Source organism: Chelonoidis abingdonii, chromosome 20 (assembly GCF_003597395.2).
Source record: "Chelonoidis abingdonii isolate Lonesome George chromosome 20, CheloAbing_2.0, whole genome shotgun sequence".
NCBI classification, from domain to species: domain Eukaryota; kingdom Metazoa; phylum Chordata; order Testudines; family Testudinidae; genus Chelonoidis; species Chelonoidis abingdonii.
Window position 1 is genome coordinate 12,619,123 of NC_133788.1, and position 16,664 is coordinate 12,635,786.

General features: G+C 45.3%; 1 protein-coding gene across 1 annotated transcript; it reads right to left on the reverse strand.

Moving 5' to 3' along the window:
* Positions 1-195: 195 nt before the first annotated feature.
* On the reverse strand, positions 196-11,365 carry XAF1 (XIAP associated factor 1). The gene is made up of 8 exons (XM_032774471.2): positions 11,254-11,365; positions 8,564-8,699; positions 7,718-7,774; positions 6,462-6,720; positions 4,572-4,639; positions 3,443-3,790; positions 2,585-2,654; positions 196-340 (listed from the first exon to the last, which is right to left on the reverse strand). The coding sequence occupies exons 1-7, from the start codon at positions 11,283-11,285 to the stop codon at positions 2,586-2,588; spliced, it is 969 nt and encodes a 322-aa protein (XP_032630362.1). The 5' UTR covers positions 11,286-11,365; the 3' UTR covers positions 196-340; position 2,585.
* Positions 11,366-16,664: the final 5,299 nt, after the last annotated feature.

The following is a 16,664-nucleotide window of genomic DNA, read 5'->3' on the forward strand; positions in this document are numbered from 1 at the left end:
GAATGGGATCTTTAACCTCCTCTCTTGTAACAGGCAGGGCACAGAGAACAAGTGAGTCCCTAAGGAAGGACTACATGTTAATGCCCAAAAGGATGGCACTTGTTGGGGCACAGCTGTGCAGAGCTTTATGGGAAAGCTTGACGACGATCCCATTTGGTTCAGAATAAATTTCCGAGAATGCTTCTTTGTTCTCAGTCTAGTGTAGGAAGCATGACGCTTTTATTTGCTATGTATAAAGCCATGTGTTTAGAATGCCGTTACTTGCGCTGAACTGAAGCCTGGGGTCTGGTGGGGCATCTCTGGTTCCAGTTTCTTCCAGGAGTCCCTTAGAAAGGCTTCTCTGTAAAATAAACAAAACCCAATGTAAATTTTTTTATTTTTACAATGAATAGGTAAGCCCATGAAGGTATGCCCTTACTTCCCCCCACCCATTTTGACTCAGTCCATTAGAACAGTCCAAAGGGCAAGGAAACTGAATACAAACTATGTAATGAATGGGTAAGTATTTCAAGGTACAATCCTGTAGTCCATAGTCAGCCAAAATTCCCTTTAATTTCACACCGTGGGGCATTCTCTGTTTTAGTTGTATGACATCTTTCAGTGTGTAAATATGCTGCCTACAGAGAAAGGCACCCATTTTGTGTTCAGGTTGGTGCAATCTGTCTGAGGAAAGACATACACTGTATGCTCTTTCATGGACTTTTGTTTTTGTTTTTTTCCCCTTGATATAAAACAAGGATAGTTCTGGCTAAAAGTATAAGGTAGCATTTTTGTCTATGGAAAATATTATACAAAGCAATGGGAGATTGTTCTGAGTAAGGACTGCAGGATTAGACCCAAGGTCCTTAAAGTTAGCATCACTTAGGCCCAGTCTGTGCACTGCTTTTGCACTGGTATAACTGTCAGGGGAATTATTATTATGGTTTTATCAGTACAGTTACAGTGGTACAACCCCTAGTGTGGATGCCATTATACTGGTATAAAGGTGCCTTATCACTTATGCCCCTTTGCATACAGAAATAAACACCTTTAGACTGGTATAATTGTGCCCATTCTAGTGGGGTTGTACTGTTTTTATTATAACAGCATAATTCAAGTCGTATAACATGGGTGGGTGCACAAGCCCCTAATTAAGATGCGATTACTAGAAACTTGTTAAGTATCAGAGGGGTAGCCGTGTTAGTCTGGATCTGTAAATGCAGCAGAGAATCCTGTGGCACCTTATAGACTAACAGACGTTTTGGAGCGTGAGCTTTCGTGGGTGAATACACACTTCGTCAGATGCATGTAGTGGAAATTTCCAGGGGCAGGTATATATATGCTAGCAAGCAAGCTAGAGATAACGAGCTTAGTTCAATCAGGGAGGATGAGGCCCTGTTCTAGCAGTTGAGGTGTGAAAACCAAGGGAGGAGAAACTGGTTCTGTAATTGGCAAGCCATTCACAGTCTTTGTTTAGTCCAGAGCTGATGGTGTCAAATTTGCAGATGAACTGAAGCTCAGCAGTTTCTCTTTGAAGTCTGGTCCTGAAGTTTTTTTGCTGCAGGATGGCCACCTTAAGGTCTGCTATAGTGTGGCCAGGGAGGTTGAAGTGCTCTCCTACAGGTTTTTGTATATTGCCATTCCTGATATCTGATTTGTGTCCATTTATCCTTTTCCGTAGTGACTGTCCAGTTTGGCCGATGTACATAGCAGAGGGGCATTGCTGGCATATGATGGCGTATATTACATTGGTGGACGTGCAGGTGAATGAACCAGTGATGGTATGGCTGATCTGGTTAGGTCCTGTGATGGTGTCGCTGGTGTAGATATGTGGGCAGAGTTGGCATCGAGGTTTGTTGCATGGATTGGTTCCTGAGCTAGAGTTACTATGGTACGGTGTGCAGTTGCTGGTGAGAATACGTTTCAGGTTGGCAGGTTGTCTGTGGGCAAGGATTGGCCTGCCACCCAAGACCCGTGAAAGTGTGGGATCATTGTCCAGGATGGGTTGTAGATCCCTGATGATGCGTTGGAGGGGTTTTAGAAACTTGTTGTTGTTTCTCAGTGTTGCTGTGCATCTTGAGTACCTGAAGTCCTGTCTGCTAGGACAGCTGAAGACCTCATACTATATACAAGGACAGCAGGGAGCTGATTTTAAATTCCCAATGATATGAAAACGCAGATATGTTTGTTTTAAAGTCTCCCACAGGAGAGTGGCTATAAAATTCAATATTGACCTGTGGCAGCTTATTCAAGTGGAAAGAACATAAGGCTGGATGTTGAGAGCACCTAAGTTCTAGTCTTTCTGCCTTAACGTGTAGCTTTTGGCAATTGCAATGCAGCTAGGGCCAAATTTAAGCATTCCTACTGAGTTAGCTTGACAAGGGCCTGGGGGCCTGGGAGATCAGAGCATGGTTTCTAAACATGGAGATTGTATAGATACACATACCACTATCATCATTGAAATACCCAGCTGCCCTGTGATTCTTTGATCTTTAACGTTTCCAGAGGCACCTGCTCTGGGAAATGCCCCATCATCCTGACTAACCCAGCAACTGTAGATGTCTCTAACTGAGTTCTACTGTATTTCTTAGAAATATTATAGTACCTTATTTTCCAGGACTCCAATTTGGTTTCTTCCTGAGACTTTGCAAAGAAGCTAGACGCAGACATTTTCTCTGAAGAAATGAATTATAATTACAATGAATACAAAAGAACCTAGCCCTGCATCCTTAAGGTATCCACACTTGGTTAGGAGACAACTCGGTCCCTGCACCAGGCCTTGAGACCTGAGGCTAGCTCCGTCCCCGCTACAGCATAACCCTAATCACACTCCCCATGATGTATTTATGTATTGGGAAGCATATTGGGAAGTGAAGGGGGAAGAAGACAAGTACCTTGCAGGATCTGACCCTAGAGTCAAGGGGCCTGACTCTTAGTTACTCCATTACTGCATTTGAGGTAGGGATGAGAGGGAGATTAAAGGAGGTTTTAACCCATCTTTGCCACCTTTGGCGCTGACTTACCCTCTGCTGAGTAGGTGCTCAACCCCTGCTGCCCCTGCCCTGACCTTGCCTCGCCCCCATTCCACCCCTTCCCCAAAGTCCCCACCACCTTCCCCCAAACCCCTGCCTCTTCTCCGCCTCCTCCCCAAGTGTGCTGCATTCTCACTCCTCCCACTCCCTCCTGGAAAGTTCTAAGCGCTGCCAAACAGCTGTTAGGTGGCAGGGGGGCGGGAAGCGCTGGGAGGGAGGGGGAGGAATGGGGATGCGGTGTGCTTAGGTGGGGGGAAGGAGGTGAGGAGGGAGAGCTTGTCTGCTGGTGGATGCTGCGCACCTGCTAATTTTTCCCCGTGGGTGCTCCAGCCCTGGAGCACCCACACAGTCGGCGCCTCTAGTTGTCCCCAGCACCCCTTCACTGTCCACCATCACCAAGAGTGTGCAGTGGGGTACATAACATTTCTCACCTCGTGTTTCCTTAGAGTTGGACCTGGGAGGAGGATATTGCACTGGGAACAGGTCACCAACACATCGTAAGTCACTGGGTCTTCAAGAGCTTTAGGCAGTACAGGATCCACTGTGGCAGTGAAAGCAGGGCGGCCTGCTGACTTTTTGTTCTTCAGTGGCTTGAGGGAGGGCCTGGAGGCAGAAGATAAGTCCTTTTCCTTCCGCTTCGGGCGAACGTCCTTCCACGCTATGTCTGCATTCTCACGGGGGGGAGACGTAACCAGAGAGGAAGGTAGGAGCAGGCGGGATTTTGTAACTGACTGGCTGGCGAGAATCTCCGCGAGTTTGGAGAGCGGACTGCACTCATTCTGTGGTGGACAGTTAAAAAGAATGAGAGAACAAAGGAAATAGCCAGATGGTGAACCAATGATGAGTGCCCTTGATGGTGCTGGGAAAAGATATAGTCTGCACAGCGATTTAATATAAGAAAGAATTAAAAACATCAAATGAGATAATGGGAGACTAAACGCCAATAAAGATGGAGGTCTTAAAAAACAGTGGGGAGGGAGAAAAGTTCTACAAAACCAACTACCAACTAAAAGTCCCCTCTGGGGTGGAGGAGTCAGTGTTTGCAGGTGGTTTACAAAGAGAGGAGGATGGAGTCCAGGTAGATGCTCCAATGGGGAGTGAGGTTCTCAGTAGAAGCTTCTGCAGCAAAGGCACCATCGAACTGGCTCAAAGGTTAGTGGCAGCCTTTTCAGAACAGAGACCCCCTCAGGGCAACAGAGCTGGGGCCTGCGTGCTTCAGGGCTTTATTGACCAATCTATCTCAACGTGCCACTGCCTAGGAAGTGGGTGAGAAGGCTGCAGGGGGCATGGAATGTCACAGCTGTTTGCATTCTGCATCAGCAGTGAGAGGCTAAGAGCCCTGGAGGAGCCCTGCCAAACAAGGACTGGTGCTAAGGGCCAAGCTCATGGTCACAAGGGCGTGTGTAGCTGTTGCCAGCTGGCCGTGGGATACCAAGGGCTGTGCAAACTGCGCAGCCAAAACATGTTGTCCTACTGAATCCAATATGTGGATTTCAATAGAAAAGGCCTGGCTTGAGTGAGGCCCAAGCTCTTTGTGGGTTTAGCTCCCAAACCACTTACCAGGTGTTGGAGGTACTGGTCATCTGGGAAGCACTTATTGCACTGCTGACAAAGATTGTCCCTGAGATCTTCAGAGGAAAAAGGGAAAGGATCTATCAGTAATGCGCAGAGCTGGCACGAATCAGAAAAATACCGTACCCAGGCTCCCCAAACTCAGGTCACGCTGACCAGTCCTAGAGGCACCCGATCCAAACACCACTGAACTTCAAGGGACCAGAGCCTAAGGCAGATATGGATCTGGACCTCACTGTTGGCTCCTATTAAATAAACTCAAGTTCTTACCTTCCTTCCCTGCTGAACTTTGGAGTGGTTGAAATCTGAGTCTGGATCCACATTTCACACCTCAGGCCCATCTCTACTTAGTGCTATGCTACAAAGGATTGTATATTTCCCAGTGAGTACTGTGGCAAACTCAGGACAATTAGCTACCAGGAGAGGGGTAGTAATTGGTCCCGGAAGGCTTAGCCCTGGAGGAATAAGGTTCAGCTGGGACAGGGGTTAGCAGGGAACTAATTAGGTTCAGCTGGCCCCAATTGCTGGAGACCTTTTTGAAAACCTCCCTGGCAGGGAAGCAAAGGGGGGGAGGAAGAGAGAAGCAGGGTAGCTGCCAGCAAGTAGGGGCAGCTAAACTCTGAGACTCTTCTTGCAAGGCAGATTGCATTCTCCCCAGAAGGAGAGGAAACTAGAGCAAGGGGCTGGCTGAGAAGGGGTCAGCCAGACCCTGTGAGATTGGGAAGGGATTTTTTTTTTACTTTTACTTTGCCCAAGCCTGTGTCTCCGAGGCTAAAAGGGACTGAGCTAACAAACGGAGAGGCAGGTACTTTGCCACAGTACGTTCTTGCTCTGTATCCCCCATTGTTCTTCATGGTGTCTACCAATGATTCTGAGAAAGGACAGTGTTCACAAATGATCACCCACTTATCCTGTCACCCTTTGGTCAGGCCTCTTCTCTTACCCAACAGAAAACCATCCACAGCCCCAAGGGACTGTGATGCTATTGAATACTTCAGTAATGTGCCTGCCTGTTGACACTTCAGTAGGAAGAAAGCCCATCGCTCAAATGTGCTACTTTTAAAGGTCACTATAACAGGCTGGCAACATGGACTCTAAATACGCTACCAGATTAGCAGGCGCTGAACCTGGTGGGACAGGCTTAAGTAGGGTTTGCTTCTCTGAGATATGATATTAGGAGGTGGCACTGCCTCTCTGGAGGGAGAGGCTCTAGGGCATGGGCTCCAAGAGCAGTCAAGCTTGAAGATTAAGCCAAACCCCAGGAAGGGGGTGAGTTTGTTGCGCTTTAGCTAGTGTGTTTGCAAAGGTGCTCGTTTAGTCACTCTCGGCAGTTTGCAGTAAAAGCAGGATTGTTATGCAAACTTAATCAGATTGGTTTACTGGTATTGGGGTCCCTGCCTGACAGAGAACACTGTCCTCCAGTTCTTGCACACCAAAAATTGCCCTTAAAGCCAACAGGAATTTGGGGGAAAATAAGGAATGGTTGATCAGGCCCTAAAATGTCACTAGCTGAAAAATCAAGGGTGTGACTCTTATTTACACTAAGGTCCTTTTACATTGCCAGGGGCCTCTTGTAGACAAAAATAAGGCCCAATGTTTGAGTTATGCCGCTATACATATAGAGCAACTCTACTGACATCAACAGAGCTGCTCTAGATTTACAGTTGTGGATGTAATTCAGAGCAGAAACTGGCCCTTTAGCTGTGGCTGGTTAGGCAATAACCCCTTGTGGGGACTTTCACACTATACAGGACAATCTGGATTATCAAGAGTCATAGAGAATTGTGAATAGAGTAATTACAGATAACTGGGAATTTCCAAAGCAACAGGTGCTGGAGTGACGTGACCCTGTTACAGATCATGAGGGATTTTGGGTACCTGAGGGTGGGAGAATCGAGGTTTGACGAGCAGACTCCTCACTGGGTTGATAATGCATCTCACCATTGCTTGATAGCTTCTTGCCATTCTGACAAATGTCTTTGTGCTTGTCCAAGTCCTTGTACATAATGTATTTGTTACACTCCCAACAGAGCTCAGTGCGACTACCGCAGGCCTCCTGGTGTCTCTGCAGCTTATTGAAGGGCATTTCCAGCTCACAGAATGTGCATTTCAGTGATCGCTCATTACATTCATAGGACTGCATGTGAGCAGAGGAAATTATTGCAAACAGTAAATCAAAGCCGAAAGCATAAGGATGTTGGGCTGCAGCAATCACTGCTAGCTCTGAAAATGTCCCCACTCACAATAGGCACCAACTTCTCCTGGCGCTGGTGGGTGCTCAACCCCCTGCTCCACCCCCGGTCCACTCTGCCTCTGCCCCCATTCCAACCCCTTCCCCAAAGTCTCTGCCCCTTCCCTGCCCCTAATGGACCCCTTCCCCAAATCCCCGCCCTGGCCCCGCCTCCTCCCCATAGCCCACTGCGTTCCCACTCCTCCCCCTCCCTCTCACAGCTTGTTATGCCATGAAACAGCTGTTTTGCGGCAGCAAGCAATGGGAGGATAAGCGGGGACGCGGTGCACTCAGGGGAGGGGGCGGAGGTGAGCTGGGGTGGAGAGGGACAGGCAACTGCCGGTGGGTGCAGGGCACCCACCAATTTTTCCTTGTGGGTGCTCCAGCCCCAGAGCACCCACAGAGTCGGCGCCTATGCCACTAACTTCTCCATCCTCACCTTGTTCCACATCTCCTTCCTAACCATTCCCACTGTTTGCTTCTCCCTCCTCAGCATTGCACCTTCTTGCAGGTCATCCCTATGCTTATAACGGCCTCTCACTTTTCAAAGCCTCCTCCCTGGAATTGTGAGAGACGTCAGCTTGGACGACAGGGCAGAAGTGCCACTGTCCATGAAAAGAGTGGGCCCCAGGAGATGTGCAGAGGTCATAGGCTGTCCTAGACAATCCCTGCAAAACTATGTGGGAAGAGAAGGGTAGGGACAGTGTGCACCACGCTTGTTTAAATGTAAAATGTTCTGTTAAACTAAGGAATGACTGTCATGCTTATGCTGTCTGACTTGGGCGCTGTTACATTTCAGCAGGCAAGATGTTTATTTTGCAGTCGTTCCTTTTCAGTGCATCTCAAGGTGATTTGTCAGAGATGATCTGAATAGGATTCTGATATTATACATCATTCTACTCACCTCATGATTCTCCAGCAGGTATTTCTGCATGCTTTGGTGACACAGTTTACATCTGACCTGAAAGTGAAGAGGGAAAAGATTTAGTAGGTTGCTTAGGAGAAAATACAAAACAGATCATGGGGGAACCCTACCAAGATGTCTGGCGGCATCTCATGCCAACTCTGCTTCAGGCTAATTGCCTAGGATGGTGTCTCTGTTTTCATCCCATTTGATGAAAAGCTGGTGGAAATTGTAGTTTTTGCAGCAGGGACTGAACTATGTTATGCATGATTTAATGGAAAATACAATTCTGATCTGTCTGTTCAAATGCAGCATTTGGCCATTTTATTCAGGCATCCAAACCTGAAAGTTCACCAAGCTTAGGGCTAAGGACAAGAGCCACAAAGTTATTTAGGGTCTTAACTCCCATTGATTTCAATGGAAGTTAGGAGCCTATAGCCCTATCGATATAGGGACAGATGCTCAACTGGTGTAAGATATCATCTCTCTATTGACATCAGTGGATTATGTTGATTTACACTTGCTGAAGATGGCTCCAGTAGGACCTGATTCCCCGTTCCGTTACGCTAGTTTTATGCACTGAAATCAATGGTGTTACACCAGCATATAATAGACGTAACAAAGTGGAGTCAGGTCCATGTGTTCTCTAGGCCACAGACCCTCAGCTTGAGCATGTAAGTGCCATGTGGCTGGATGGGAGCTGTGAGCCTGGAGGAGAGGATATTTTCTGCTCTTCAGCTATAGACGTTCGTTGCTATTTGACATCCAATAGCATGGCCGGGCTAAAATGAAACCTAACTCATAGCTGGGAGCTCTTGTTATTTCAGGAAATAAAGCAACTCTCACCTGCTTATGTTCTTCTTCCTGATGCTTCTCCATCTCCTTTAGAGCAATAGGTTCATTGCACTCTGGACAGATAGCAAGAAACCGCATGCAGTGGGCTTCGTGGAGAGAGAAATTGGCAGCAGACACATCTCGTTTACTGTGTGGCATGGAAAAGGGGAAGGAAAAGAATGTTACTGGACCTCCTTTAACTCAACTGGCTTGTCCCTGAACATTAGAGATTAATATTTATAGTTGTGCCCTGTTTGACTGAGACATTTGGACTCCATTACTGAGGTTGTGCTGTTCTACTATGAACATCTTTAAAGGGGACAGGCACCTTCAGTGGTTTTAGGCCCAAAATATCTGGGTCTGATTCTCCTTTCACACGTGTGTGAATCAGGAATAACTCCAACTAAGTCACACAGTGGTAAAGTTGATGCAAGAGGAGAATTGAGCCCTATATTCAGATGGGGCGCTGCGAAGTTTGGAAGTGGATTCTAGCTGTCCTCAGGTTTGGAGAACTTTGGTCTTCAATGGATCTAGGACACCGTACATCAGTTGAGGATCTACTCCATAGATTTTTGGTCACGATTATGATAATTTGTTTAGGGTTCCTAAGGCTGGGAAGATAGATATGAGTTCCCGCTAGGCCAGTGGCTCTCAACCTTTCCAGATTACTGTATCCCAAGGGTTCTTAAATTGGGGGTTGGGACCTCTCAGCGGGTCGCATGGTTATTAAATGGGGGGTCATAAGCTGTCAGCCTCCACCCCAAATCCCACTTTGCCTCCAGCACTTATAATGGTGTTTAAATTAAAAACAATTTTTATATATTTTAAAGGGGGTTGCACTCAGAGGCTTGCTATGTGAAAGGTGTCACCAGTACAATAGTTTGAGAACCACTGCTGTACCCCTTTCAGGAGACAATAACAGGGTTCAAAAAAGAACTAGATAAGTTCATGGAGGACAGGTCCATCAATGGCTGTTAGCCAGGATGGGCAGGGATGGAGACGCTAGCCTGTTTGCCAGAAGCTGGGAATGGGCGACAGGGGATGGATCACTTGATGATTCCCTCTTCTGTTCATTCCCTCTGGGGCACCTGGCATTGACCGCTGTCGGGAGACAGGATACTGGGCTAGATGGACCTTTCGTCTGATCCAGTATGGCTGTTCTTATGTTCTTGGGAGTCTGATTTATATTGCGTACCCCTAAGTTTCACCTCGTGTAAAAACTAGTTGCTTACAAATCAGACACAAAAATACAAGAGTGTCACAGCACACTAGTATGGAAAAATCACGGACTTTCTTATTTTTACCATATAATTAGAAAATAACCCCCCTGGAATATCAATATTGTATTTACATTCCAGTGAAAAGAGCAGTATGAACCAGTCAATGTCTGTATGAAATTGTAATTTGTACTGACTCTGCTAGTGCTTTTTCTGTAGCCTGTTGTAAAACTAGGCAAATATCAAGATGAGTTGATGAACCCCCTGGAAGACCTCTGCATACCCCTGGCTGGAGAACCACTACCCTAGGCTGCCATAGTGACCCCTGCTATTAATGGGAAGATGAAGAGATTGATTAGCCTGGATGGGGGAGCTTTTGGGGACTTAGCCAGAGAGTTAAGTCATTTTGATGGCAGAAAGAACCATTGGGCATGAGGGGAAACTGAGACACTGGCAGGGTTTGGAGGCACCTTGCTACAGATCCCTATTCCAGATTTCATGAAAACTAACTTTCCCTGTAGGCCGGTTAGTCCATAATCAGGAAATTCCCTCCGCTTCTTTTGAAGCAGTTGGTACTTGCTTTTGCCAGAGACAGATGAGTCTCTGGTCTGACCCCATGTGGCATTTCCTGTGTTCCTACATGTGTGCACAAAGAAGCAGAATGTGGACAGTAACCAATGGGGAAGGACAGTAACCAACGGGGAAGGATCTGTCCATGATAAAGAAAAAAGTGTGTTTTTTAAAATACAAAAATAGTTTAAAAACTCTTGGCAGCTTGTTTGTAAAGTTGAACACAAAGCAGATAACCCTTCCAACTGCCTTGCTGCTGGCTGCCTCAACAACCTGCTCTGCCCCTGCCTTCCTCCTCACTGAAAGAGCCTAAGGGGAGCTCTTTAGAGCAGTATCAGAGTGGTAGCCATGTTAGTCTGTAGCCACAAAAACAATGAGGAGTCTGGTGGCACCTTAAAGACTAACAGATTAAGCCCAAATAAATCTTAGTCTTTAAGGTGCCACCGGCCTCCTCATTGTTTTAGAGCACTGGCTCTCAATCTTTCCAGACTACTGTACCCCTTTCAGGAGTTTGATTGGTCTTGTGTACCCTCAAGTTTCACCCTACTTAAACTCCTTGCTTACAAAGTCTGACCTAGAAATAAAAAATTGGCAGTGTACTGTTACTGAACATTTGCTGACTCTCATTTTGCCATAGAATTATAAAATAAATCCACAGAAATATAAATATTGTACTTTCACTTCAGGGTATAGAATATAGAGCAGCATAAACAAGTCATTGTCTGCATGAAATTTTAGTTTGTATGAACTTTGCTAGTACTATTCCTGTATCCTGTTTGTAAAACTAGAAACTTATCTAGATGAGTTGATGTACCCCCGGAAGACCTCTGCATACCCCTGATTGAGAACCATGGGCTAGAGCCTCCATAACCCTCAGATATAAATATCACACCGGGGAAATAAAGGATTTCTTACCAGTTTTTGCAGAACTTGCTCTCCTCCTCCATGGTTTCTCTGGGGCTGTGCCCCTCTTTCTCTTTCGTTATTTATTTGGTCACCCTGTAGGGAGAGAAATGAAACTGAGACTGCCTGTCATACTAACCCAACCCTAAACCACAGGTCTGCCAACAAAATCTGTGAAACAGGAAGAGTGCATGTGAGTAGGGAGGGGCATTGTTTGGTGGTGGTGGTTGTTCCCCAAGAGCTGGGGTGAGTCCCGTCCTGGAATGGACTCAAAGCCAACAGATCCAACCAAGTCTCCAGGTGCTGTATGTGGGATGGTATTTCCACCTCCTTCCTCTGTATCCCAAATTAGTTTGAATACAATCAGTTAGTGGCTCTCAATTTTTCCAGACTGCTGTACCTCTTCCAGCAGTCTGATTTGTCTTGCATACTCCCAAGTTTCACCTCACTTAAAAACTACTTACTTACAAAATCTGACATAAAAATACAAAAAGTGGCACCGCACACTGTTACTGAAAAATTGCTGTATTTCTCATTTTGAGCATAGAATTATAAAATAAATCAACTGAAATATAAATACTGCACTTACATTTCAGTGTGTAGTATACAGAACAGTATAAACCAGTCATTGTCTGTATGAAATTTTAGTTTGTACTGACTTTGCTTTTTCAGCAGCCTGTTGTAAAACTAGGCAAATATCTAGATGAGTTGCTGTACACCCTGGAACATCTCTGCATACTCCCAGGGTTATGCGTACCCTGGTTGACAAGGACTGCAATAAGTAATTTGCCTAATTGCATGCAGACATTTTCTATGGGATTGTGAAAGCCTCCAGAGGGAGGGGGAGCTCTTCACCCGCTCAACTCCAGCCCTGAGGCTGCCTATGATCAGATGGCCAGTCTGCAGAGTCAAACTTCCTTGTTGCAGGGTGACAGCACACGGATCTATTCCTCCACCCTCTTCCTGCCCTTTGCTGTGAATTCCTTTCCTGAGGACAAAGAAAACATGAATGGCCTTCAGTGGATTCCTTGGTCCTTGGCAGCCAGCCTTCCTGGTGACCACAAGAGGGAGTTAGAATTCCCTTGTTTTCCTCTTATTTTTCTCTAACCAGGCTTTGTGTGGCTTGCACTATGCAGTAGATCCCAGCCCCGGTCTAATGGGTCTTTCCCATCTCCTATTTAGTCCAGAACCCATGCAAGTGCAGGATATGGTCCTCTAAGAAAAGGTGCATCAGAAATTGAAATGTGAACCTGCCCAATATTCATTTGACTTGGGACAAAGCCCTGACAGATGAAGCAAGATGACCAAAAGGAAAAAACGCCCAGCCTGTTTTCAAGTTGTCACTGTGTGGGAAACTGGTGGAATGTTTCACACGTAGGGCATTTTCTCAAAGGTCTTAGAAGGAGCCCAGCATCCGCTGGCTGTTAAACTGACCTTGTATGACATTTTGCTTATAAATGAGCTGCAAGTTTCCCTCCACCCATAACGTTTTATCCTAATGGATGAGCACAGGGCTAGGAGTCAGGAGACTTGGTTCTAGCTGTGTTGTAGATGAGCCCTACTTTAAGTGAGTTTGTGTGGGGGAGAACGTAGACAGAGCATCATAAAATAAAAAGCAGATAATCTAACACACCCCAGGCTAATCTCGAGATGAATCTCACTCAGTGGGCTTCAGGCTGTCTTGTTACTAGTGTGGAAGATTACTTACAGCTTGGGCGTTGGTAGGTAGCTTAGAAAGTTTACCTCCACCTCACCAATCCCCCATGGTGTCTGTATCTCCTCCAAGCCACATCCTCCTTTGTTAATACAGCTCACTGGTCTCTGACCATGTGACAATGTCCATTGTTATCTTAGCCAATCAGAAAGAGCCCTATGGCCTGGTTTCCAAGTTCAGTTTCCCATTAGCATTTGGGCCTTGCATCAGGGCATGGGTCTGAATCCCTTTGGGGTGACTTTGCTTTCATTCATTCTCCCTTTGTCTGTCCAGAGAACTATCAATGGGAAAAAATGTGCATGTGGCTCCAGGGTGCTTCTCACCTCTGAAAGATGATTGGTACCCGTGGCACTTCCTATTAACTCCTAGTACTCACAGAGCACCATTTATCATAACTCTCAAACCACTTCATAAAGAGAGATCATGATCCCCTTTTTACATACACAGGAGGCCCAACAAGGTCACCCGGCAGGCCAGGGGCAGAGCTGGAAATAGAGCTCAGGTTTCTCAAGTCCCAGTCCAGTACCTCTAAGCACACTGCCTCCCTGTAGAGACAAGTCCTGGGTTTGGGGAGTGTAACACTTCCAGATCACTCTTGGGATGGCTTTTTGTTTTGCCTAATAACCCTCAATCCATGTCAGGAGAACTTTTTTGGTATGAAGAAAGGCAAATCTGTGGGCCTCAAGCCTCCCCTTTGCCCTAGTACAAATATTGTGATGGTTGGGATCAGCGGGGGGACTTGAACTTGCAAATGCACTAGATTTAAAGGGCAGAGGTCGTGACAGGACATTTTCAGTGATTGGTTCTTGATTGTGGAATTCACTCTCTCTCATTGGTCCAACACAGTTGGGATCTATTGATGTTTCCAGTCAAACTGCAAATCGTCTTTTTGTTGTGTAGCGAGCTGACTGGGATCTAGGTGATTGCGGAAGAAGGCTTGTATGTGTGTTGTGCTGGGATATTTCTTTTTGGCTGCTGATCCACATGAAATTTGGACTAAGCGTAAATCATTGTAAGGCTCTAGATTTCTAGAGATGCACTTCTAATGAATCACTGGGAATAAGCTAGGGGGAAGAGTAGTAGAATTCTGTTCCATTGCATCCCTTCCCCATTTCAATCCTGGTAGAATTCTTTTCGTTAGGACTTCCTGGTAGACAACCTACGTACTGACGACGAAAAGCTTGTATCAGTGAATGGAAACATGAGATTACTGCAGCACTAATAATGGAAACAAATTGTCACACTTTACATTAAGGTTCAATTTATAAATAATTCATAAAGAGTTAATAGGTGTTATAAGTACGTTACAGGCACAACATTATGTTAGAGATAATAATAAGCACACCAGAGGAGAGTGATATAGATGTTTATAAGCTATGTATTGACTTGTTGGATTCTGTAAGACTTTCTAGCAATTGATGAACCATCTATTACAAATATATCGGTTAACCTTTAAATGGGCTCTGAAGATACAGTGGCTCAAATATTAGTTGCAAAGGATAATATTTCATATTTATTATTTATTGTAATGCCCATTATCTGCTAGGTGCTTTCCAGTTATATAAAACACTGAGAGGGGCTCAGTCGAAGGATGGACAGTTGAAAAGGTAGATAGACTTCAAGGAAGGGGATTTTCTGGGCAAAGCAACAAGATTTGCTATAATCTGGATTTCTGCTCTTGTACCTGGGCAGCCTAGAGCAGGATTTCTGCAACTTCTGGGGTCCCACTGCCACGCACATTTAACCCAGCTGTCATGATGATAAGAGGTCGGGTAGGCCAAATTTGAGTGAGTAGCCCTGCAATCCTATGAGCCAGGTCACAACTCTACTCTCATGAATTTGGTCATCAGGGGGACAGAGCCAAAACTGAATGACACTGCAGCCCTGGAGAGTGCAACACCTGGAGTGGAGAGCCACGCCAAGCCGGCCCCACAGCACAGAAATTGCAGAAGCCATGCAGTCTGGGACCAGGACTTGGACTCTGCATTTTGGGACTGTCCCTCCCAATTCAGGACAGATGGTCACCCTATTTCACATGTGCTTAACTTTCTTTACTCATCAATTAGACCCATGCAAATCAATACTTATGAAAATGAGGTCCTAAGGTTCAGATTCTTCATTGCTTTGCCCTGTGTCATTTGCACCCGTGCAAAGCGAATGACTTTGCACTCCTTTTGCAGTGGTGTAATTGACTACAAGGTGAGTACCCAAAATCACTGGACACTTTGAAAATGTTGAGACTTTGCCTCTGTCTGTAATATGGGATAATGTTCATTCCTCTACTGGGGGGTTGGGAAGAATCTTTAGTTAATGTTTGCAGAGCGTCTCCCAAATGCCACACGTGGGCTAAGTGTTATTAAATCAGAGTTCATTTCACTCTGGTTAATTTTCTGCCTCCATCAAAAAACAAAACAAAAAAATCCACTTCTGCCCAGACATGGAAATAATTAATGTTCATTTGGATAAACACAAATTATGTAACACAGCAGAGAAAAGGCTTTTGAAAAAATATGTAAATGAGATGGCAGCCATCAGGAAGTAATGGAAGGACAGGCAGACTACAATGTTGCCAATTACAATTAAAAAATTTTTTTTTCAATCTTTACTCTGTACAGTATTGAAACTCTCCTTGGGGTTTGACTAAACTGTACTGGAAGTACCATCTGGGGCTCAAAAGTCTGGTGAGCAAGGGACGGTGACCGAGAGGTTCATAATGAAGGCTTTTATGTAGAAAGTTATTGGGCACAGGGCTTGTACCGAAAGAACTGTAAGTTCAGAGTTACAAAAGCTCTTCTTGGAAAAATATCAGATGCTGCAATAGGAACCCAGTCAAAAGATATTCCTAAAAGAACGCTGTGGACTGGCGGAGGCTACAAAAAGTACTTAGTGTGGCAGAGGAGGGGAGAAGAAACAGAAGGTAATGAACAGTGGTGTCCCCTGAATGCCAGTAATAACTTTCTTTCAGTTTTAAGGCTTGTACGATTACGTTATGCACTAGAAGGTTTACACACAAGACATGTTTTAGGCATCTGATCAAATTAAGCATCATACAGAGAGGTAAGTTCTGAACCAGTTGTTTTTTTCAGTGTCAAAAGACAGGGTAGTAGAAGTTTTCTGCTAAAACCTAGTACATTTAAGCATCAGATCCCTCCCCGCCCCCCCTGCCAAGCATCAGAGCTCTTTCAGGTCTTGGTGAGTTTAATTTCATTAAGGTTTTGCACTTCCAAATGTTGTGTTGAAGCTGCAATGTTTTAATTGTTTTAAAAAATTGATTGCTTTGACACCAGGATATTGTGCTTGCAGGATGTGTGCTTATGTGGTTGGCCAGTGTTTGAACTGAAGACGGATGGATTAGGGGAGATTTCTGTCTCTAAATAAGCCCACTGCTACCTGTAAGCCGTCCCTGTCTAGTGATAACAGCAGTCATTGGAATCCATGGGGCAGGAGGAGGACAAGATATCTCTGAAAAGCAATTTCTTTGGAATGAGCCAGATTACACCAAATAGTCTTTATTTTCTAAATTTCCCCACCTGGAACTCTTACCTCCCAAACACTGCAATTGTCTGACCCTTTGACAGATATTTTGCTGCAATGTCCCATTCGCTGGTAGATCTGTGTTGTGCTATGGTTCTGAAGAGTACTCAGATCAAATGAAACTAACATTCATGGTTGTATCTATAGAGTAAAGGATGGACTTGTTAAATTGCAG